The 25,246-nt window shown below is 41.5% G+C and overlaps 2 protein-coding genes across 10 annotated transcripts in view; one reads left to right on the plus strand and one right to left on the minus strand.

The window, feature by feature from the left end:
- LOC144247053 (centrosomal protein of 89 kDa-like) overlaps nucleotides 1-15,928 on the minus strand; it is a 34,714-nt gene extending 18,786 nt beyond the window's left edge. For 2 of the 9 annotated variants that reach the window (XM_077786271.1, XM_077786270.1), the window contains exons 1-13: nucleotides 15,240-15,306; nucleotides 13,447-13,553; nucleotides 12,071-12,226; nucleotides 9,551-9,749; nucleotides 8,208-8,310; nucleotides 6,359-6,387; nucleotides 5,133-5,187; nucleotides 4,315-4,533; nucleotides 3,757-3,899; nucleotides 3,354-3,404; nucleotides 2,174-2,257; nucleotides 1,246-1,347; nucleotides 262-373 (exon numbers count right to left, since the gene is read on the minus strand). In XM_077786271.1, the coding sequence (XP_077642397.1) occupies nucleotides 262-373; nucleotides 1,246-1,347; nucleotides 2,174-2,257; nucleotides 3,354-3,404; nucleotides 3,757-3,899; nucleotides 4,315-4,533; nucleotides 5,133-5,187; nucleotides 6,359-6,387; nucleotides 8,208-8,310; nucleotides 9,551-9,749; nucleotides 12,071-12,226; nucleotides 13,447-13,553; nucleotides 15,240-15,278 (1,399 nt within the window). In that variant the 5' untranslated portion in view covers nucleotides 15,279-15,306. The other 7 variants (XM_077786274.1, XM_077786272.1, XM_077786273.1 and 4 more) reach the window with 7 other exon arrangements.
- LOC144247057 (Fanconi anemia core complex-associated protein 24-like) lies at nucleotides 15,816-18,894 on the plus strand. Its single transcript, XM_077786291.1, has 5 exons — nucleotides 15,816-15,930; nucleotides 16,217-16,368; nucleotides 16,987-17,126; nucleotides 17,407-17,559; nucleotides 18,149-18,894. The coding sequence occupies exons 2-5, from the start codon at nucleotides 16,257-16,259 to the stop codon at nucleotides 18,389-18,391; spliced, it is 648 nt and encodes a 215-aa protein (XP_077642417.1). The 5' UTR covers nucleotides 15,816-15,930; nucleotides 16,217-16,256; the 3' UTR covers nucleotides 18,392-18,894.
- Nucleotides 18,895-25,246: the final 6,352 nt, after the last annotated feature.

Here is a 25,246-nt window from a genome sequence, read left to right on the forward strand (position 1 = left end):
TCAATTGGTGATAACGACCTAATGATTTTTTTTAAGTATCAGCTGACATCCAGAACTTGATCTCCTATAACGTTACCTATGTTCAAGGACACTTTTTAGGCATATATAAAGTTGCAAAAAATCTTCCAGCCAACCAAAACACTGTCAAGCTGGCCAAAACAAAAAATGACAACAGAAAACAAACAAAAACTCTACAAAAATCAAAACCTGCAGTACCACCTTTAATGTAGTTCCGATGACTAGCAAGTCAAGCACTTTTACCTTCTTGAACATGCTGTCTGTGACTATCTTTTGCTTTAGCTTGTTGAATTTTGAGTTGCTCCATCAACACTCCATTTTCTTCCAAGACCAGCTTGGCCTGAGTTTGCAGCAGCTGCCTGCAATGATAACTGGCTTGTAAATAAAATGTTACTCAGAAGATATGTCAGAAGAACAAACACAACTGATTTTCAACAGTGTAAACATACAAAATCGTATTTGAACCTCCTTAAAAAACAGATTAAAATCCTTATTGAAAGCAATATCAGGACCTGAGGTAACCAAATCTATGCAGATACTAATACCTGTATGTGGCAAGCACATTTCTCTCCCTCTCAGGATTTTTCATAGAGGTGCACAGAGAGAAATGAAAGAGAAAACAATTTCTATTTCTGCTCCTTGTTTTTCCTATGTGGAATGTGTTTGGACAATTGTTTACCTGTAGTGAGTGCTTGATTGGATTCTGGTGAGGATTGTTTGAGCCTGATGGCCAATCCAACCCACCTATGGCTGGATTCTCGAGAGAGGGTCATGAATTGTGTTAAGAGTCAGAGAAAGTAGTATGTCGTTTTAGTATCCTCCTTTTATATAGCATATTAATGTATTTTAGCATGGTTGTAATAAAGAAATAATTCAGCCTTCTGAATTGAGTCAGACATCATAATGACACATTGCAATGCTCTTTTGCATTAGTGGAAAACTGATGTCATTGGCACACTGTAAAGGTATGTAACCTGCAATATCTAGGATGGAATTACATGGCCTTCCAGTGCAAAACTCCACATTCATATGTAATCTTTACTCCACAATTATTCCAGGCATTGCAGATCAGCTTTGTAATAACATGGCAGTCGTGATGCTATTAATTCCTCAGAAAAACAATGTTTGAAGATAAAACAAATTTTCCTTAAGATCTGTAATTTTACAAGTTTGTATGAAATAAGCAAAACAATTTTTAACTTCGAAATTAATTTTTAGTAATGTAACTTGCCATTCTGTAGGGGTAACAAAGTTATTTAATTGCTCATGCAAATCCTCGTTCTCCTTCACCAACTCTTCAACTCGTGCTTTAAAATTCTTCATATCCTCCTGGAAGACAATGGATTTCATATAAAAATTTTTATAATCATTTTGCTTTAATTTTTACATTAGGGAAAATTTTTATAAGTACACATATTTAGGTGCCTTCTAGTTCTTTTCATAATAGAATATTGTCTCACTACTCACTCATCTCTAATTCAGGTGTGCATATTTTATTTCTAAATTGTTTCATTAATCTAGTCATATTTGATTAAAAATAATCCTGATATTGTGCCACATTTTTGCAAGTTGTAGACCCTTACAAGATAGGTTTAAAAAGCTGAATTCTGGAAATTACTGGACGATACTATCCATTTTCAGTAGGCGTGACATGGGTTTGAACATGGTAAAACAACACAGTGAATGTACAGTAATATAAAAAAACCCTTGCTGCTTTCTGCTTATTTTATGGCTGAATTTTTTGAAGGAAATACATTTGTACTCTAAAATAAGTATCTATTTTTCAAAGATTCAGTGACAAAAAATACTTCTAAAAAGCAAAAAGAGTACCCATTCTTTTCATACCTAGAAATAGGTATTCTTCTACCACAAAACCCACAAGCAAGAGCACTGAATTCCCATCATGAATGAGAAAAATTCTTTCTACCACTGACTAGTTAATGGCTCACTCTGTTTTCAGAGCACATTGTGCATATCTCAGTGTAGTGCATGCTCCTCAATGTGAACAGGCTGAAAAAACAAACAAGCCAATGCATGGAAAAGTAAAACAAAGTCACTTTAAATTTTTGGCAGAGAACATCATTGGCAAATCCCTTTAAAAAATTCAGTCACTTATTTCTGCTTTGGTGTGTATTTTTTCTAAATGGTAACCTGCCTCATGTTCAAGAATAAAATCTTCCTTTTCTCTTATTCTATCTTCATATGCCAAGAGAAGAGGTGACAAATACTTCATATCCAACTGAAAATGAAAAAATAAATACATGTAAATTAATTACAAGCCATAATTTCATCTCTGTCTTTTACTTTAGTTAATCTACTTGGCTAGAGATTATTAGTTTTGAAAGCTGTTAAAGGGGTTTCATGTACGACTTGCAGACTAAAGTGCAAAACTTATACAAGCACACAGACCATCATATGCAGAATGATGCTGCAGAAACACTTCACAGTACTGTATTAGGAGCAAGCTTTGGAAAAGAGAAGACCTCATGCTTTCCTTGCATCTTTCTTCTAAAAAGCAGCTTTAACTTATCACTATATGTAACACAGCAGATTACGGATGCAAATGAATACAAAACAAGAGTCAAACATTATAGCATTTACTACTGCAAGAATAAATTATCCCAGATTCATTAGTAAGTGGGAAAGGAATTTTTACACTCTCAAATCTGCATCTTTAAGACTAAATACATACGTATGTGATTACTGGCTATTTTGGCTAAAAAGACAGAGCAGGAGAATTTTCCCATTCTGTATCATTCTGTACAGTTCTCAGTAACAGCGAGGAAGGAAACTATAAGATTAGTATTTCAAGGAGAAATTGTTTTTACATATTACAAATGCATTCCCTTTCACAAACTATTTGCCTTCCCCTTGTCAGAAATTCATGGGCTGCTACTGGATCCATGACCATTCCAATAATCAGAAATATTGGGTTTTCTTGTAGCATAATCGCAAAAAAAGTAACAGCAAAAGATTACCAATTCAGAGTAACAATCAAGCAATAGACCTTGAAAGACTTTGAAGCAAACTATATGCTGGACAATTCTAAGTGAAGATGGCATTTATGAGTCTCAGAATAACAATACTTTTCAATAGTTCAAAGTTGGGGACTATGTGCAGTTTGTAGCTTACTGTACATTCAACTGGAACTGCACACATTCATGATAAAGTTCTGCCATACATATTTTTCTGCAACAAAAGAAATGTTTATAATATTCTATTATTAGGTCATAGTTCAGCAGAGTAAGAGCTGAACACTTTGATTCCAGCAAAGAAATTCTACTTCTTTGCTTAGAGAGGAAGGAACAGTTAAGTGCAAATATTATTTGACTTACCAGCCATGGTGGTGGTGGTCCTTCCATGGGGAAGCTTTTCAGCTTTGCATTCTAGAATAGATATTTTAAAAGATACCGACATTCATTCCTGCTTTTTGAAGCACCAGCAACTGTCCACTGCAGTCACAATTATCACCCCAAACAAGCTTATGTTTTCATTACATGTGTTGCATATGTAACACACACCCAGTAAAACTGAAAATTCAGTATCTTAGTGATACAAAATAATACTGAATTCTTAATATCAGACTTAATGATAAAGACTTATTTTAAATTTCAGAAAAAACCTGTGCAATTTGTAGACTTGATGGCAAATCTGGAGAAAACAGTCATAAAAACTCAAAAGATTAAATAACAGACGCCAGACATTTCAGTAGAAACTGTCTTGATAACCAAGTCTCACCTCTTCTTGGGACAATGACCTGAATTTAGTTTGATAGCGACTTAATTCCACATTTAAACGATGGACCACCATTTTCAAAGCATCATTTTCATCTACCAGTTCTTGTGCTTGTTGTCTGAGAGACAGTAATTCTGTTGCCTCCTCTAATTAAAACAAACATGCAATAAGAAAGTTCCATTAAAATTCAAGAAATGTTCACAACAATTTAGTAATTGTAATGAAAAAAAATTAAATAAGCTAGAATAATAACTAATAACTTCTCTCAAAACACTGCTATGGAAAAATCCCATGAAAAACTACTAGTAAAAAATCCATTACATTTCAAACAACAAGTAATTATTAACAAGTAATAAACAATTAAGTAATTTTTTTTATCATGTACATATTGCTTGACAAAAAGGAAATTTCTACAAATGTAGAAACACTGTTTGGAAACTACTTCTGCATACATACTTGTCTAAATCAGTGACTTGAAACCTGCTGCTAGAGGAAAAGGTTGCAAGAAATTAGAAAAATTGAAACAAGATAACTACAGAATAGCTTATATGCTTCTTCCACCTTCTCTAGGTGAGTTCTCTGCAGCTTCTTTAAGCCTTTTGTTTTCTTCTTCTAGTCTCTTCAGCTTTAATTGCTGTTCTTCGATGAGCTGCTTTGTTCCCTCATATTGCTGGACCACAGCTTGGTATGCCTTGCTCAGAGACCAGTTTTCGTGTTGTAGTTCTCTGAACTTTTCTTTGCTTCTATTTCCCCATACTTGCCTTGCCCGGACAGACACATCTGTAATGCCACAGAACAAGGTATTTAAATGGCATCCAGACTGGAACAGGAGTTTCAGCAAATTACAATCCATTTTTTCTAATATTAACATTATATATGAGTCCCACTTTATATGATCTAAGTCAGCTCATGACTCCCAAAAGGTAAGACCAGAAACAACATAAAAAAGCGGATTTGGAAAGAGAGCTGTGGAGTGACTGCAAGTTCCCATCTTTTCTCTCAGACACTAAAAACATTCCTTCTTTTAATGGAAAAGATAGTGTCAGCAGATCTCTCTCTTCCAAACATCAGTGACTGGAGAGGTGAAACTAAAATGTCCACTGCAATAAGCAAAGTCTTTGTGCCCTGCATGGACTAGTCAGTATTCTTGATCCCTGCAAATTTTAATCACCCATACAATGAAAACTTTGCATTCTTTCCCACTGAACATCTTCAGTGTTACTGAATAGAAGTTACTGAACAATTCTTACAAAAGTAAACTTCTAGATTATCTGCAAAACTGTGTATATAGTGCTGCATCAGAAAAACTGATTTTCATATACACATGCATATTAATAAAGTGAAAATGTCTAGCAAAGTCACAGAAAAATCCAAAGTACCTGGGGATGGTGGGGGTTTCTCATGTATCAGATTTTCAGCTACTAATTTTTCCTCCTAGCAGAGAAATAAAAAAAGAGATAATCTGCTTTAACAGCATCACTGCTGACGAACTTAAGAAATAAAACTTTTGAAGGCATTTCTTTTGTATCAACTACATTGAAGATTGATTTCACTTTTGATAACACACATCTTACCATCTACTCATCTAGATATCATTTTATCAATTATCACTGCCATCAGTCACTTAAAAAACCTAAAAACTCACTAGTATCTTTAGTAGTCAGAAACATACCATTCTCAAAACAGTTTTGTTTACAGCTGACATAAAAGTCTCAAACACAAAGCTTCTTGACAAAACAGGAAAGGTATTCTTCCCACTTGTTAGTTTGTAGAGTAAGACTTTGGACTAATCAATTATGTCAGGTATCAGCAAATCAATTCAAATGTAACATGTTTTTCAGAGTTGATGAACTTTGTTCTTGCTTTACTGGAAAAAATACAGAAGTATTTGTATGTTTTGAGAAGGTTCTTTCACCAGGAAAGAATTACAGGGTCATTTATGCTAATGTATTTACTTGAGGCGAAGGTGATGTAGAGACTTTCTCCATGTTTTTAAACAGCAGTGAAGTTTTGTAAGGATGTGCTGTCATGTAATTTAACACACCATTGATGATACTGTGCGACACCAATGACTAAATGAGACAAAACTCATGAACAATTTCAAAGAAAAAGATATGTGGTTAAGAACCTGTAGAAAAGAAGCTATGATAACAATGGAAGAACTAACTATTTTCATAAACCATCTTCTGGCAAGTTGATCTGAGAAACTAAATATTTAGGTATTCCTTTTCAAGCTTAAGAAAGCAGTCAGATCAGCTCAAAAAGAAAACTATACAAAAATGCAGTAAAGTCATTTCAGAATTTGAATATTAACAGTTTGAGCTATCTCTTGCTATAGCATGTTGTCTCTCATTCTCAGTTTCTTTCTTTCACATGAGGAATAACAGATGACATACTATAAAAAAACTCAACAACTTTTGTATGGCCCATTTACCTACATAGTTGCATTTTTTAAAAAGGAATGATTAGCCATTCCTGTACTCCAAAAGGAAAATATTCCATAGTGGCAATAAATTGGTTTTCTTTTAAGTGACTGCAAACCTATCAGCTTTTTATGACACCCTATTTTCTAAAATGCATAAATCAACCTTTATAAAAGTCTTACCTTTACATTCAAGCCAAGATTTTGGTCTTCTGTTAAAGAAAAACAGATCTTTCAGTCAATTAGAAAAAAAAATTATTTTAAGTCCATAAGCTGTAAGGGCTCATAAGAATATGTATGCACACATGTAATAAATGCAAGGGAGTCCTTCCCAAACCATAGATGCTTTCAAGACCTGCAGCACTTACTGTGTAGAAGAGGGATTAGAAACAGTGCATATATTCTACCTTTTTTCAGTTTAATGCCTTCACTTCCCAAATGGTTATATCAAAGTAACCCTTCTTTCTGAATATTGTTCTCTATGAAATAGAGAAATAAACAGAGTCCACTGAAAGAATACTGAAAAAAATCCTGGGATCCAACATGAATAAAAGTCAGAAAGATGCAATTTTTTGCAAATTGACTCAGTTTTGCTTCTTCTTTCCTATCCACTAGCTACAGAGTGCAACCATCTGTAGGAGATAAGAAAAATCTTACATAATAAGGGCTTGACAAGCCTCTGCTCACTTCTATTCATTCCTGTCACTTCAGCTCACCAGAAAGCACTCTGGGAAAGCCTCAGCTAAGGGGATGACAGAAAACAAGTCACATAACCTAAAAACCAAGTCATGTAAACAGAAAACGAGTAATATAACTGGTGTGTGATCACCTCTTGTTTGGGATTCTGATGGGTCAAGGGGACATGTGGACACTGAGTGATCAAAAAGGTGATTGTGTGAAAGAACATGCAAACAGCAACACCTGCAGTGGCAGGTAGCCAATGCATTTTTGTTCTGTTTCAGGAGAATGGAAACAGGTAAGAATTTACTCTCTGAATGCACCATAAAAAGGTCTGGTTTTTTGCAAGAAACCATTTTCCTTTGCAACTGCTATGGGGAGTCCATGTTTTTCCATTCATCATTGCTACAACCATCCTCTGTAAAAACTGTGTTGTCCAGCTCTGAAACTAATTCTTATTTCCCTTTTCCTGATTTGAAAATAACAGACAAGACAATTATGCAAGAAAACTGCTATTACCACTAGATTGGTCTTGCTCTATTGTTATAACTTTTATGTCCACAAGATTCTATTGTTTTAAGAAAATAGCCTTAGAAAATAAGGACACATCCAGCAACAACCCAAATGTCCCTAATCTAACAAAAACTATTTACTGAAAAAAACCTATTTGTGAAGCTTAAAAATTCAGTGCTTAGATTGATAGCCTGAGACTGATTATTATGTTTTCTTCTCTATTCTGAAAAAACATCAGGACACCAAGAATGATCCAATTTTTGTAGAAGGTATAAACAACACTACTACCATGCCATTTAAGTATTAAAAAACTCAACAAGTTTTCACTACTGTTTTTCAGACATGGCATTTTTTCATACAAGTAAAATAACTGACTAAAATTGTTTTCCTCTATCTCTAGCTTTTTTTTTTTAACATTGCTCGTTTCTACAGCTTCTACATTCTTCCGTTTTGTTTTTGTTTTTTTTTTTTCTCCTGAACACAGTAGCACTCCAAAAAGTTCCATATTACAAACCTGACTGCTTCTGGCACCTGTACCAACAAAAGCATAGTAGAGAATGACTGTACTTTACAAGACAAGAGTTCACAAAACCTTCACCCCACACACTCATTTTACCGTGGCTGACAGTTCATTCCACAGTGAATAGAGACTAATCTTCCCTCTTTATGCAGGTTTTAAATTTTCTGTAACTATTAGAAATCGTGAAGTATTTATTAGTATTTCTTTAACTGCCCTTTTAAAAGGAGTATAATATTACAATATAGTACTATGTTTATTTTATTAATTTTTTTCCCAATGGTATTAAAAGGTATGGATGGCATTTTGACTAAGTTTACTTACCTTCTATTTGCACACTTGACTTATCCACCACCACCTCACACTCAGTTTCATGGGAAGAAACCTCTTTCTTGTCAGCATTAGGAATAGGAGATGGAAACTCCTCCTATGTAAAAATAAGACAAACCTCTCTAAATCATGAGATCACTCTTAAAATAGCCCACTGATAGTACCTTGATATCTGTATGACAGATTTAGTGTATTAACATCTCAGTCTCCTTCAGAATTGCTGACTAGTATTTTAAAATAGTAAAATATAAGATTTTTTCTTCTCTTGCTTTCATGGGAGGACTTTGTGGGGTTTTTTGTGTTGCTGTTGTTTCGGGCTCTATGTAAATAAAATTGAAACCTTACAATGACCAATGGGAGGCTAGCAAGTATGAAGTGATTAGTTCAAGTATTCTCTGTCACCTTATTTGGTTACAAAAGTCCATGAAATTATTCTCTTTTGCTTGTTTGCTGGGGTGTACATGACCTTGATTATCAACCATTTATCTACTGTATCACTGCTGTGAGGGATTAATGAACCATTGTTAACATTCTCTTTGCTGGTTTTCCCACTGATCACACAAAATGTTTCACATATTTTACTCATTCCCTCTCACCTTTTTTTTTATTTCTTCCCCTTCTCTCCTCTTAATGTCTCTTCACCTTGGGGTGTTTTATGGATTCTTTCACGTTTTGGGATTTGTGGTTTACACTCTAAGACTGATCGTTCTACTTTACTGGTGCTGGGTTTTTTTTGAAGAAACATTTTTTAAGAGATTTTTTATTGCCTTTTTCCTACTCAGGTACTTCTTCCTCTTAAATTTTTGTCTCATTTTTGATTTAACTTTAAATGTGCCTTAGGAGTGTTAAGTTCATTATTGGCTAAGACAATCCAAAACATACAAAAATTCCCTGGTCTTCAAGAAAAGGTTCAATTATTTTGTTTGATTCAAAATCTTCCCATTTCTGTATAGGTCTGTGCTCATTAGCACAATAGTGAACCATTAACTAAGCTTTCACCATGTATCAGTGCTTTTAACAAACCACCTACTATGTTAGTACCATGCTCAATATAAATTAGTGGACATTTTACAAGACTATGCATGATAATTATATACAATATAATTATGCATGATAATTATGTACAATACCAATGTACTCCTAATAACCAGAGAGAAAGAGTCTGTGACAACCAACAAACCTACCTAACTCATGTAAATGAATCACAAAAATTAGCATGCAAAATAAATATTGAATACATGTCTAAAGACAAGAAGAGAATGCAAAGCATCTGAAATATTGACGTGCATTAATATATTAAAACATGGTAAAGGAACAAATGCGTTTAAAAATCTTACCTTTTTAGTTTTGCAGGGAACAGCATAAATAGCATTGATGCTAAAGCTTCCTTCCCCTTTCTCATTACTCTTACAGCTGGACTCTGCCTCTTTATAAGCATCTGAAAGATATGTATCCATGTCTTCTTCTTCACCATAACTGCCCGTTACTTCCAGGGACTGTAGAGACCTGTCACAACCATCAAGTCTCCAGTCAGAGCTGCAAAAAGCAATTTAATGCCTGTTTCAGCAGTGCCTACTCTTCAAAATAATTCAACACTAGCAAAGCAGAACCATCAGTCTTAAAATATACACAAATCCAGAGAGTCAGACAGACATCTAAGCCTCTGTTAGCTGCAAACAAAGAATGTAGTTGTCTTGCTTTTGAGACAAATTTCAGGAGAAAACACCCTGGAATGAGCATTTCCTCTAAAGAGAAGGTGTCGCTATAGGACATGTGAAAGCACGACGTGAGCCACTGCTATTTGCAAGGTGAAAAGAAGGAAGGTTTATTTTCTGACTCCAGCTTTCTACTTTTCCAAAGGTGACAATGGACTGGAGAGTGAATGTGCCACCGCTCCAAAGGCATTGGACAAACTACTAATACATCAAGTTTCTCCACCCCTATGAAGAAATGCAAATCAATAGGTTGCTTACAGAAAGTTGTGTGATAAAATTCTCGAACAGAATGTAAACTCAGAAGGCTTTAGAAAATCTTAAGAACCAGGGCAACAAGAAGGGGCTTCAATAACTCCCTTTCCTTCTGCCAATGAGAGAAATGGATAACAGGGGGTGAAAGTGAAAAAAACCTGTTTATTAAAAAAAAAAAAATGAGGATACCTGCAAGGCACAGAACCAGAAAAAAAAAAAAAAAAAGCTAAATGTTGAAACTGTGGAACCTCACCCCCCCAGAATCCCCGCAGCAGCCTCGGCTGCCTGCACGCGCCCCTGGCTGCAGTTACGCCTGCAGCCAGCAGGGGCGCTGCTGGCTCCCGGCCGGCCGCGCGGGTGCGATGATTCCTCCACGGCCTCAGGGGGCGCTGTGGCTCCGCGCCTTCGGCCGGACAATGGCGGGCGCAGCCGGCACACGGGGATGGAGACGGCGCCGCCATCGCAAACTCGCAGGGGCAGCCGGCCGCGGTGCCCGCTCCGGACGGCAAAGGGGCTGCAGCAGGAAACCGCAGAGCAGCAAGCCGGAACAGCACGGCGGGCTCCCCTGGGACAGCAAGCAAGAGGCAGCACAAACTCTGCAGCTGTAGATGGACTTTTTACCACCTGGAGGGGAAGGGCAAAACAGCTTCTCCTCAAAAAAGCAGGAAAAACCACGGAGCCACAGCTGAGGCACTGCAGAGGGGGCTGGCAGCAGCAGCCCAGCTCCCAGAGACGGCAGAGGGACCACCCGGGATTGCTGCCTGGAGCTGGCTGCTCCCTGGGCCTGGGCTGTGCAGAGGTCCTGGCAGGCACACACTGGTCCTGGGCTTCCCGAGGGCAGAGCAGCAAGAGGCCAAGCCAGCAAGCTCAGTCACACTGCCAAACATCATAAAAAAACCCCAAAGAAACCAGCCAAACAAAAAACCCAAACCAACCAACCAAACAAAAAAAACCCAAAAATACTTAAGGAAAGGGAAGGGAAAAGAGGGGAACAGAAAAGAAGAGGAAGAGGAAGAGGAAGAGGAAGAGGAAGAGGAAGAGGAAGAGGAAGAGGAAGAGGAAGAGGAAGAGGAAGAGGAAGAGGAAGAGGAAGAGGAAGAGGAAGAGGAAGAGGAAGAGGAAAGCCCAACCTAACAACTAACTAACCAAAAAAACAAAAACAACAACAACAAAAAAAAACCAACCCAAAAAGCAGCAGGCAAAACCCACAGAAACAGCAAGATCCTTGGTCAGTGTGTCCACTGGAATGAGCCCATGCCCCTCACCCCCCCCCAAATTCCCTCCAGACACCCTAGCTTGGCTCCCATTCTTCACAAAAGTCCAGAGGCAGGAAGGACGGGGGCTGAAGCAGGAGTAGCAACCACCCTGGGCACAAACTAAACCGAACAGATCAAAACCCCAAAATGGTATGGGATAATAAACCATCTCCAGGACAGTGTCTATGTGTATACTCTAAAATAGACAATTAACACTAGTACTACCCTTTCATCTCTATCTTAAAATGTCAGACTAGAGATAGAAGGTTCCTAATTCTACCAAAATGACAGTTTGAAATAATCATTTTAGCAAAAAGGGAATATCTTCCATGTACTTCAAGTGATTCCTCAGTCTATCACATTCTGTAAAATTGATCATAATTGACAAAAATAGTATATGATTTTGCTTATGACTGTTGTACAAACAAAATCTGCCTCTCTGAAGATTGTATATGTGACATCACTTTACAAGAAATGGAATAAGGGTTGTTAGACACTTCAGACTGAATTTATGATATGGTAAGAAAAAAGTAAGTATCTGTAACAGCAGGAATTTGCTGTCACTCTTTGGTAAAGTTGATCATTGAGAGATTCTATTTCTAATTAAGGTATCAAATCAGAAAGCATACACTACCCTGTTCTGAGCTCTGTGACTGTTGCATATGGTTCAAAACATTCTTGTTCCAAGAAGGTGGAATCACTTTCAGAAAGGGATCTCTGCCGAGGCTGAGGAATAGCAACAGTGCGCCCTGTTAGTGTTGTTGCAAGGATTGCTGCTGCTAGAGCAGACCTGGAAGAAAACAGAACAGAGCAATGAAGCAATACTGAGGCTTTCTCTGTGCTCCACATTTGATACCTTTTCCTTTGCAAAATGGCTTTGCTACTTAATCAAAGCAAACTGTTCACAGTTAACAAGCATAAATATCACTGAATGCTATGGGACTGGTTATAAACTGGTTATAAACCTCCCAAAGTAAAGCACAAAACAGCTTGCTATTGTAGTGCAGCTATCCAAGAGTAAGGTGCAGTATCTACTGGTTTTCCCAAATCACATCTGTGATAATCTTGGAATATACTGAGCTACTTTCCCAAAATTCACATCAATAATTTACAGTATTTAGCATTCACTTTAGCCATAACAATACTTCCTTGTGTTGTGTTGTGTTGAAAAGGTTTTCCATGTCCCGCTATTTTGTCTCCATTATTCTCTACTCTAAACCTTTTACTGATGATTCTGAAGTTGTTAATAAATCATGGCACACTGCAAACCAGGACAAGCAAACAGAAGTGCCTATTTGTGTGATGCTGTGGAGTACGGAGAAGGGTATGATGAAAAGGAAAAATAATATCTCTTCCAGAATGTTGCAACTAAGACAAATGAATTGAAATGCTCATAACTGTAAAATGAATAACAAGAACTTGAGGCCAAAAAGAAAGAAGAAATTAGCTAGAATTAAGTAGGAATGTGACAGACACTAAAAAGGCCATGGAAAACAACTAGAATGTAGAGAAAGCATAGAATAAGAACTGTAAGAAACTACAACTTAAAAATAAGTTGCATTTTTCCAATCCAGCATGGTGCTACATGTCAGTTTTTTAAATCCTTGGTATGGTAGCAAGGTTTAATTCATGTTTTTCTAATGAGCCAACACTTCCTGATTTACAGCACTCGTGCTGCTGCAGTCCTACACTCTACTGTAGTAGCCAAATTAAAAATTCCACTAACTTTAAATAGTTAATTCGTCTTTAATTGACTCAGATAAGTCACATGTTCATAACAGTTACTGTCCTGAAGATTTACCATGCTTAGGAGTGGGGAAAAAAGTTCAGAATGTGAAACTGCCCCCCCACCAAAAATATATTCTTTTTATGTAAAGTTTTGTAAATATTGTAAAGACATGCAATTCTTCTAATCAGATTTTTATAGTATGCTACAATATCTGATGAAACAACAAAAATATATAAAAAAAGAAAAAAATAATTCAAAAAATCCCCAAAACCAACACATACCTGGGCCTTTCTGGAGAAGGGTTTGGACTACGAGGGGGAGGGGTGCGGGGAACTGCAGGTTTAGGAGCTATGGTAGCAGCAGGGACCAGGCCATGAGCTATATGTTTCTAAATGATTTAAAATAAAATTAGTTGACTTTAAGCATTACAATGAGAAAAAACACAGAACTGAATGTGCACAGAAACTAACAATGCAAAATAATACAAAAAGGTGAACGATTACATGCAATTAATGTAAACAGAGACTTGAAATGGCATTTCATTCCCCTTAAAATCAGAACACCATGTAAAGCTGGCAAGTTCATTTAACATTTATGAACAGCTGCTCTTGAAGGTTAGAAATGTAATTTACATGAGACCCATTAATGTACATTTTCTATCCATTATATCACAATTTGCAAAACCAGAATTGTAACTTACTCATCTTTTTCCTATAGATATACAAGAAAATTGGACTAGAAAATAACTTTTTTCAAAGTATCGGAATGCTGCTTCAGACTAACGATATTAGTCCAAAAAAACCCTGCCACTAAGTTTTGCAGTCAAAGGTTCAACCTTAATTATAAAAAAATAAAAAAAAAACCCATTTTTTTCATCAGCAAGCACAGTATTTTTTTTTTTTTTTTAATGGTATAACCTTAAATACCAGCTCAGAAAATCAGGACCAGAGTTCCTACAAAAGTACTGTGAAGGAAACTGTATACTGCCTGAGGTTGGAAGGGAGCTCTGGAGATTGTCTAGCTCAGGCTCCTGCTCAAAGCTGGGTCAGCCACAAGAGGGTTGCTTGGCATCCTGTCCAATCAAGTCCTGTGTATCTTGCTGAACCATCCCACAACATTTTATTATTATGCTAAAGCTGAATTGTCTGTGCTTGAGTTTGTGCTCATTACCTTTTGTTCTCTCTCTAGGCATCATAATAATAATGAAGTCCATAATAAAGTCCATCACCTTTGGGCAGATTTTACTTTCCTATGGAGTGAAACAGACTAAGCTCCTGCTATTTCTGCTACAGATCTTTCCCCCCCAGTTATTCTTTAATTCACTTCAGCACGAGACTGAAGATGTGAACTGGGAAATATTTCGGTTTTACATTAAGTCACACCAAATAATTAAATGGTGCATTAGAAGACGGCCTTTTTACTCAGTCTTGCAAATGCACTGCTCCCTAATTTGGCACGTGTGTCTGGCATGCGCCATTTCGTTTACTACAGGCTGTTGACTGCAGACACGACTACGACTGACCCTACTAAGACTGCCAGGGAACACAGCTGGAGTAAAGTCATCCCACGGTAAGAGTATGACAACGACAAAAGATCAATATTCCGCTGTAGCAATGAACAAAGATTCATTAGTTCAAATACTCTGGAAAAGACGACCCGCACAGCCGCTGACACCCGCACAGCCTTCGGTTGCTCTGAGCCGCCGATCAGAACTTTTCTCAGCTCACTTGACAGCAGAACGGCGCTCGGAGGGCGGCCCGGCAAGCGCGGGGAGCGAGCGAGCGGCGCTGCCAGCCCGGGCCGCGCCCAGCGCTTCCCGGAGCGGAGGCGCGCCGAGGGAAGCTCGGCGCTTCTGAGGAGCCGGCAGGCCCGGCACCGAGCCAAAGGAGCGCACCGGCCCCCGGACACCATTTTATCTCGCCTCGGGCTTCATTCTTCTCCCCGGTTTTCGCTCCAAAGTGCTCAGCGATACCGGCATCAGCCGCAGAAGCCGCCCCCGGTCCCAGCCGCGCACTGAGCCCCGTGTCCTGCTGTCCCCGCTCTCGGTGGCGGCGCTCAGCACAGCGATACTCACGAAGGGGCCCCTCCGGCCTCTCCCGAACAGGAACGCCATCAGGACGGTTCGGCTCCAAGCACCGCCTCACAGCCGCTTCCCCGCCGCGCCGGACGCTTCGCCCTGGCGACCCGCCTGGAAACAAGGCCAGGGCGGATTTGCTGCGGGCCGCGCTTCTCCAGTCAGCGCGGGCCTTACTCAGCCTCGCTCGGCCGTAGCAACCGCCCCGGCTGAGGCGCCTCCGCTCCTCCGCTCCTCCTCCCGCTGCCGCCGCCCGGCCCCGCGGTCCGGCGGCCCGTGGCTGCTGCGGGCGGCTCCCCCGGGCCGGCGGCTCCCCCGGGCCGGCGGCTCCCCCGGGCCGGCGGCTCCCCCGGGCCGGCGGCTCCCCCGGGCCGGCGGCTCCCCCGGGCCGGGCAGCGCCCTGCGGCCTCTCCCCGCTCCCCGGCGCGGGCTCCGCTCCGGCATCCGTTTCGGTGTGCGAATGTGCCGTGGTGCCGGCTGCTCGGTGGTGCTTGTACTTAGATCGTACCTTAGCCTCCAAGGCTTGTTAAAGTCAGAACACCGCGTAAAGCTGGCAAACCTGAAAACAATCTCTCCCAGCAGCTACCTTGTAATAATTGGTCTGGAGACTTCCACCAGCTGAGGGATGGAGGTGCCTCTGGAGTTGGCTTTGTAATTCAGGAAGATTTTCTCCCAGCAAGGGTGGCTGAAGGTATGGAAAAGGCAATGTGGGTTTTTTCACCATCTGTGTGTTTTAATTCAGGCGTTTTTCAGACTGAGCGGTAAAGCGCAAAGTGGAATTTGCAAGCCAGCCCAACAGCCTGTATTAAAGTGAACAGACTGCTGGCTGATTTGATATGCTCACCTTAGCTGTAAGGAAGCTTGAGGAAGGAGGTAGTGCCTCTTCCAGAATATTGCATCCTAAGTTAATGATTAAAATTTATAAGCTTGGAATAGGTTTGTAAAATGCGTTCCTACTTTTCCACATTTCTTTCTAGGGTATATCTGCTACTGAAGGAGGATTTTAAGGGAGGTCTGATGACAACAAAAGCAAACCTTCCTGTGACAGCAGGATCTATAGTTGTCCCTTACGGGCATGTGATTGGAAATGAGAAGTGGAGAGGGTCAGAGCTAGCCCAAAGGCTACAAGGTAAGCACAAACAAATTGGAAGAGGAAAAGCAAGTCAGGCAAATCATCCCCCTCTATTGCCCAGTAAAGTTAAATGGCTGGAATGCGCTTTACTCTGTGCCTGACTGATCCCATATTTGTGGTATGGACTATGGTAGCAGGCTGAAAGATCCCGTTTGTTTGGCACGTATCTGGGAGATCAGCTCAGTTTTCACAGCTGCAGAGCATTGCAGGGAAGCAGCACAATCTGCTGTTGTGGGGCTTTGCGGATAAGCATCTCCCCTAAGCTCCCTTGAATTTACATCTCTACTCTGCTACCATCTTGCTGGCACAACAAACTAAATTGTGATGATCCCTCCAGAAAAGCATGTGATATTTTTGTTCAAGTCTAGGGTTCACTGAACAGCTCTAGTACTTTTAAATCTGTAGATTGGAACTGCTATTAATTTACATTACTAAAGACATCACACAGTAGTTCAGATTGCTTGTAATAGATTTACTTAAAGGGAAAAAAGGCTTTTAATAAAGTTCAGTATGAAGTCACTAGAATTACTGATACTTCAGGAAGGCTGTGCTGTGAAATAATTGTTAGTACATATTTAACTACAGTATTTTTTCCTCTAACAATCTCACCCTAAGGGAAAGTTAGACTCATCTTTGAAGATGCCTTGGGACTGGTGGACTTCCATCTTCCAAACAGAACTTGCATTTTACTTATTTCTGAAGCAGATTTGGTTGCAGGGGATGAATTCAAACGAAGATTGGTTAGGTTTAGAAATGTAAGTGCTATATAAACAGAAAAGTTTTCATCTGATACTTGTTTATTCCATGCTTCTGAGAACATTCTTCTTGTGGTTTTTTTTTTTTTTTTAAATTCCATTTGAGGTGACTTTTTGGGATAATTTTCACCTGGGAACTGAAAAATTCTGCAGCTGTGTGATAGTGCTGTATTAAACCTCTGTCCTGTTCCTGCAACTTGTGTTCTTCCTCTGATTTGCTATTAGGCATTAACTTGTCATTAACAAGGTTTTTCCTAATATCTTTTTCGTTTCAATACAGGCCAGCAGTCTTAGGGGAATTGTAATCGTAGAGAAAACCCAAATCAGTGATCAGTACTACCTAGGAGTACAAAAACTTGTTGTACTCGAACTTGGAATGGTGTTGCTTCCTGTGGCGAATCAAGGAGAAGCTTCTCAGCTTATTATTCAACTAGTAAGTTTCTGTGCTATATTAAAATATGTGATGTACAGCAAAGCAGGTAGATCTCCCCAGTGATCACCTCATTGCAGAGAGAATACATAGGATCTTAAAGGAGCACAGCATCATTTGAATGTAAGGAGTAAATCTTCTGCAACAGTGATACAGTAGTACAGTTCAGTGTGAAGAAGGTTCATTTGGGAACAAAGAAAAAAGGCTGAAGAATATAATCCTGGATTTTTAAAATGTAATCTTGTATGAGGTGCCACTAGGTCGCATTAGGCAACTATCACTGTCAAAATCAACTTGAAATTTTGCTTTCTCTAAGGTTAGGGAAACTGTTTTTAAATTGTTTCTTGTTACCCATTCTCTGATTGCATCCAAAAGGTGACAGAAACAATTGTTTTCATTTGTTGTTGCTGTTAAGAAATTGTTCCTTAGTAAGGTTTTGTCGAAGCGCATCCGATAAGGGGTGGAGGAGGGAGCTTGCATGTCCAGCTTGCTAGCGATTGCCGTGAGCTGTGCAGGGGTGACGGCCTGTGCCAGCCTGGCCGCAGGGCTCTGGCGGCAGCGCTGGGGTCGCTGACAGCTCTCTCCGCTCCAGGTGCGGGAGCAGAGCAGGGACCGCGGCGCCAGCCCCTTCCTCGGCAAGCAGCGCGCCCAGCTGCCAGAAGCCGCGGTGCTGCAGGCGGTGCAGCGCATCCCCGGCGTTGGGAAAACAAAAGCTCTGCTTTTACTGCAGCGCTTTGGAAGCATCCACCGGCTTTGTAACGCAGCCATCCGTGAGCTTGAGCAAGCAGTTGGACAAACAGTAGCGCAACAAATTTATACTTTTTTACATTCCTGACGTGCATGAGCAGTGCTATTTTGCAAAATCAAATCTTGTTTTTTTTCTTCTCAATTATAAAGGTTTGGTTTTAATAATCACATATTATGCTGATTTCTGTAACTGGACTCTGATGCTTCTTTTTTTTACATCTGCTCAGTTCATATAGATTAAGCTGTGCAAATTGCCTTGGAAAGAAGTCTGTATTTTGCATTTATCTGGAAGAAATAAAAACCAAGAGAGCTGTCTTTTTCAACATCTGTATTTCAATATGGAAGAGCAATCTGCTTGCTTACTTTGGTCTACCAGAAGAAAAAACCACCATATGAATATGTGCATAGTAACTTCTCAGTAACTGGAAATAGGTTATGTGTGTTTAAAAAGTTAGCATATATTGCTTTAGAGTAACACCTTTGATTTATAACTTTTTGGAGTTCCTTTGGAAACTCCTACTGGAATACAGGTTTGACTTCATGCTATTCAGGGTAGTTAATTCTTATTAAAGTAGCCATCCATCTGCAAAAGTCTCAATGATCACTTTATTATTTTGCCCCCCTCATCCCTGCCAAGGATTTTCGGAATCATAGAGGAGCTTTGAGAAGTTTTGATGAAACACAGTGATTGAATTAAGAAGTACAACAGCAGGCTAAATATAAGCAATACTAATTTCTCAAATCTGTGAGAAATTTTGTACCAGTTCATCTAAGTAGCAAAGGATTAATAATTTATATAAAACATAAAGATTCAGTAAATCATCAAGTTAAGATCCTACTTGCTATTACATTTTCAGACATTATGAGTTAGCAGCTTTGGAACTGCAACCATCAGCATTTCAAATGTTAAATGTATTTTTAACACTGGTTAAGACTGCATAAGAAATTATAGAAGGTCACCCTTTTGAAAAACTTACCTGTGCATGTGTAATTTGATGTATGTAACATAATGCATTATGAACATCAGGTTTGTATTGTGCAATTTTATTGCATTAGGACAGCACAAGCTGCATTTTATTTCACCTTCTCCCAACAAAGTCACTGACTAAGAGTTGCATTTCCATGGCAAAGATCTGCCTTTTGAGAAACTTCAGACACAGAAATACCATTTTTACTAGATGTGTGCAAGGCCAGGCCTCATTGAAGGCACAGCTTTTCTCACAACTCTCATCATCTTTAACTGAAAAAGAATTAAGCAGTGTGATAATGAGTCTGGCAGCTCAGCCAGAAAGGCCAGGTATTAGTGGGGAGAAGTCAGCCTATAAGATTTTCTCTTTCATTGGCTGTCAATAATGATAATCAGGATATATCTGTACATGTTTGTTGCCTGCTGATGAGAAGGCAGGCGACCTGGTTCCAAGGGACAGCACGGCAGCCCGGCCTCGCCTGGGCCACTTGGGCCACAGACATACACAGACACCAATGTGGTGGATGGTCAAATGGCGTTTATTACCTTATCTCGTGAGGTTAAATAGTCAAGGGGGCTTTGCTACGTCAAAGGAAGAAGGTAGGGTCTCTAGGGTTAGTAAGGGGTGGAAAACTACTGAGTTAGGAGGGGTTACATGTCTCAGGGGTGATGGATTACATATCACAGGATGAGGGGGGAAGGGTCTTGCTTTCCATTACATCCCGAAATCTGTTCGCTTGTCCCTATCTACCGCACATGTTAACATTAAGGTGTTTGTATTTACATATGCAATAATATATCTCTAACGACTTTTGAATTCTCTTCAAGGAAAAGGAAATTTGAACAAATAATTGTCGTGGTTTGACACGGAAAAAGAATTTTTCTCCGAAGGAAGAGGTCAATTTGGATATTGACCAATTGAAGGTGGACACACCTCTGAGAACACAGAGGGGTTAAAAGCAGAATTCCCAGGGGAACTCACTCTCTTTGGTTCTGGTCAGCACGCAGTGCAGCCTCTCCCCTGCCGTGGCTGGGTGGGGAGGGGAAAAGCCATGTGGCCTTCAGAGGTAGGCCCAAGGGTGGAGGGACAGAACTGGGCTGGTCCCCTGCAGATGGAAGGGTGGAGAAATCTGGTGTATCTCAGTTCCCCCCCCCAAGAGTCTCTCTCCTCTCTCTCTGTCTCTCTCTGTCTCTCTCTGTCTCTCTCTCTCTCTCTCTCAACAGACATCAGCAGTTTTGTCAGCAGTTCACCACAGGGAAGGAGAAGAGCAGGGGGCCCGCAAGGTGCCCAGCTGCCCGTGGGAGCTGGAGCCTGGGCAGTGAGCCATTCTTTGGAATCGGGACTTTTAACCCTTCCTGAGAAATGAAAGCTTTGTGAAATTTTTCTCCTTCTCGGTTTGAAAGAGAGGAAGAGAGACAGCTTGAACCCTGGGATGTTAGAAGGAGAAATTCTAGGTGGGAGGAGATGATGGAGTGGCTTTTGGCTGGACGTTTTCTTGGTAGCCACAGACTGAACTGATCTTCTCCTTCAAGAGAGACTGTATTTTAGGAGGATGCCGGTGAGCCAAAGAGACCTGCTTCAGCTGGGAAAAGACAGAAGTGGAGCAAACAGAGAAGAGTTAGGGGGTTTGTGGTGGTGCCCCGTCTTCAGAGAAGAAAATCTCTGTTCTTGGACCCTCGGAAAATGGGGGGACTGTGGTCCCAAAAAAATGAAAAACTGAACTGTTGTTTTTTCCCCTCTTGGCAGGGCATCCTTGAAAGGAAAAATCCTAAAAGCAGTCTGTCCATCCATGCATTGGTGGTGAGAGCACTGTGCATGGAAAGGAGAGGGTCACCATTGGCAAACTTTTCTCCGGGCGGTGCCATATGTGACATGGAAACACAGGATGTGGCAGCTGTGTTTCCTGGGGGGTCTGTGGCACAGAGGAGGGGCTCCTCTCTCCCTCAATGGACTGAGTATCGACTGTCTGGAGGGTGGAAACCTGATTGGGGTCCAGATTGTGTCTCACTGTGGTTTGTTGGAGTTGGGTGGTGGGAGGAGGAATGCTTTGGAAGGTTTTCATTTTTAATTTTGTATGTGTTTTTTCTTTCTTTTTTCCTTGTATAACAGTATAGTAGTAGTAGCTTAATAAAGTTTGTTTTTTTCCTTGTTATTAAGCTTGGGCCTGCTTTGCTCTATTCTCAGTCACATTTCACAGCATTCAATTGAGAGATTGCATTTTCATGGGAGCATTGGCATTGTGCCAGTGTCAAACCATGACAATAATCTGTTATAGATATATAACACTGTCTTTTTGCAAATATTAAAATGGATTTATGTGTGTGGTGTTAAAGTAACTTTGTTATAAAGATACAGTTTTTATTTCTGCTGTTAATTCAGCTTAAACATAGTAGTGAATCAGGTGATATCAGTGTGTTTGTGTTACAATGCCTGCTTAGATGGGATAACACTGTTATAAATGAGAATTTATTCAGCCAGATTAAAAATAAAAATAATTTTATTTGCGGTTAAATTCTATCTAGCCAGCCACACGGAAAGGACAGAGCCAAACCCGGGATCGAACCTGGGTGTGCAACAAGGAGTCAGCCTCAGCAGAGGTTTTCTCCTATGCCCACACCTCCATCCTGGCACAAGCGGTTTTTATAGGGAAAATTCCGCCTGAGGCCAAGATTTGAGCAGTTAGTCTTTTCTTCTCTTCAGATCTACAGGTCAATAAGATTTTCATTTTTTGGTGATGAGGAGAAATAATTCAATGTCCGGAGTAGTTGAATTCTTGATGAGAGTTTACAGGAAGGCTGCATTCACATGGATCTGTCTGAGGATTTCCATGATACCCATTTTGGACGATCAGCACCGATGATTGTGATGATCAACAGCTGGAGCCCAGACATGGCCCATCTCCTGGCTGAGCCACATCTTTTTACTTGTAAATCAGTTTCCAATATACATTCAGTCTCGCCTGTAAGGGGTGGGTGGGGAACTAATACAATGGGCATGATTTAACAAGTATTCAATATTACATATTTCATACAAGGAATGGCGTGAATTATATTTATTACACATAACAACACCCAATGAACACAGGATGAGGACACCTGGACAGATCTGCCAGCCAGCAGCATTCACCCTCTGAAGGCAGTGTGCACCAAGGTCCAAACTGGAAGTGGTAAGGAGAAGGAGCCAAAACCACAGCCAAGAAACATGCATGCTCTAAAAAAGCGGGCCTGAGGAGGGGCCATGTAAAATAGTTCCTGGAAAATGTAAACTCATTTATGGATATGCAAAAGACTATGCATATGCAACAGGCTGATATAAGGGAAGAGGTATTTAAGGGGTATCCTCAAAGGTAAAAGTGTGGTCTTGGCTCACTGCCAAGATATACCCAGCTGTAATAACCTTTGCTTAATGGTCCTTGTCTCCTATAGTCCTTTAGTAACTTTTTTAATTTTCACAGGAGAGTAAACATCTTTTTCACAAATCCTTTCTTAATAGAAAGGTCCAATATAACTTTTCACTAAAGAGGCTAACCCAAGGGCACTTCAGGTAATGCTGTTTTTACATGCCACTGTAGTGATGGGTAAGACACCTATTTCTTCATGCACAATAGCCCATCTTTATTCTTCACAGCTCCTATTTATATCGTTTTCTAAAGGCATTGTGTTTCATTTTAATTGGTTAGTAACTTACTGCAACTCAGTTCATTGGTTAGTAGTTGCTAATGTACGTGTCAGTCAAAAACTCCTCTCTAACAATGTTTACATTCTTGTCTCCTGGATAGAAGATATTTCACATGGGTAGAAGTCTTCTCACAGGTGCAAATTTCTTTCTCAGGGAACTTGTCAGACTAGCTTTTATGTGTACTTAGCTCAAGTAGCAGACCCAAGACATAATTTGACAAGGGTAACAAGGCTCTTATTTTATAAGGCTTTACCTATATGCAACATTGACGTATGATTATATCAATCTTAAATAATAATCTTAAATTTCCTTCACGCAAATTTTGACTTCTGTAATATTTTTGTATGATAGATTTGGAGTTAAAATCTATTTTGAATCGCCACTTCATAGACTCGTAGGCTCATCGAATCATTAAGGTTGGAAAAGCCCTCCAAGGCCATGGAGTCCCAGCCCAGTTCCTGATGCCCAGCTTGTCCCCAGCCCAGAGCTCTGAGTGCCACCTCCAGCCCTTCCTGGGACACCTCCAGGGATGGGCACTCCAGACCTCCCTGGGCAGCCCTGCCAAGGCCTGAGCACCCTTTCCATGGGGAAATTCCTGCTGGAGTCCACCTGAGCCTGCCCTGGCCCAGCTGAGGCCGTTCCCTCTGCTCCTGTCCCTGTTCCTGGAGCACAGCCCGAACCCCCGGCTGTCCCCTCCTGGCAGGAGCTGTGCAGAGCCAGAAGGGCCCTGAGCCTCCTTTGCTCCAGGCTGAGCCCCTGCCCAGCTCCCTCAGCCCCTCCTGGGGCTCCAGCCAGGAGAGAATACTGCTGCTGCACAAAGAGCAATCTAGAGACCTGACATAGGTGCCTTTATCACCACATTTTAACTTGCATAAATATTTTTTGAAAGACTCTTCAGAAAGCTCCACAGTTGTGGAGTTGCGTTATTTGTATGTTTTATTATCCCTGTATTATGTATTGGTTTATTCCTTTGTACCTCCATGTACAACTTGGTTTGTCCCCAGTTTTCCCGCCTTGTCCCCCCTTCCCGCCTTTCCAGTAACTGTCCATCACCCTGGAAGAGGCGCAGTCTTTCCCTTTACCCCTCCCTGGTGCCTTGTCTGTCACTCGGTGCCCCTTCCCATCCATCCAGAAGCTTCTACTCAGGGCACCGGGTGATTGGGCGAGGGCCTGGGGCCCCTCCCGTGTCCTTCTCCCGCTGGTCCACAGGTGCATCACCCATCCCGGAGCCACTCCCTACCTCCATCCCTACTGGTTACCGGTTTTCCCCTCCCTTACAGTTTATAAGCCGGTGCAAGCAGCTCGTGCTCGTTCCTGTTAGCTGGCACCGTTCTAGGATATTTGGCCCCGTTGGGCTACAATAAACTTGGACTTAGCCCCCAGCAGGATCCGCTCTTCATTTACCACCGCGAGGCGTGCTAGCGCTGCCCGGGACCCACAAAGGCACTCTCCAAACTCCAGCTGGGAGAGGCGGAGGGTGCCTCCATCGCCCGCCCTCGCCCCACAAGAGCTAGCCGGGGCTGAGATAAAGGGATCTGGGGCGGGAGCGCGGCACACAGTCAAGTCAGTAGGAAATGCGACAATCTCCTTTGAAAACCAACGCGGCGCGGCCCGGCCCAGGTCCCAAAGCTCGGCCCCGGCCCAGGTCCCAAAGCTCGGCCCCGGCCCGGCTCTGTCCCGGCCCCGGCCCGGCCCGGCTCGGCCCCGGCTCGGCTCGGCCCCGGCTCGGCTCGGTCCGGCCCGGCTCGGCTCGGCTCGGCCCCGGCTCGGCTCGGCCCCGGCTCGGCTCGGCCCCGGCTCGGCTCGGCCCGGCCCGGCCCGGCCCGGCTCGGCCCCGGCTCTGCCCCGGCTCGGCCCGGCCCGGCCCGGCCCGGCCCCGCAGTCGGTTCCGCGGTTGCCGGGTAACCGGGACGGGCCCGCAGCGTCTGTGACGGCGCTGCGGCCTCAGCTGCCCAGAGCTCGCCCCGGGCTGGTTGTTCACAGCCCCGGCGCCTTCAGGCGGCTGCGCTCGGCCATTCCCCGAGGGAAGTGTTCGCGGAGCATCGCTCCGTGCCAGCGAGTCCTGAACTCGCAAAGTCCCTCTGTGAATTTCCCTGAATTCCGCTTGAAGGTAAAGATTGCCTCGAGCTGTGCTTTCTGCTTTTGTCACAGCTGTGCTCCAAAAGAGAATGCCAAAGGGAAATACAGCATGGGACAATGCCAGTCTTCAGTTCGGTGGCATGTATACAACTAAGAGGATGAACAAGATAGGGTCTACTGATGGTGCTTTTTTCTCACTGAAGAAAAGCAACATTTCC

Source organism: Lonchura striata, chromosome 13, assembly GCF_046129695.1.
Source record: "Lonchura striata isolate bLonStr1 chromosome 13, bLonStr1.mat, whole genome shotgun sequence".
In the NCBI taxonomy this organism is placed as follows: Eukaryota; Metazoa; Chordata; class Aves; order Passeriformes; family Estrildidae; genus Lonchura; species Lonchura striata.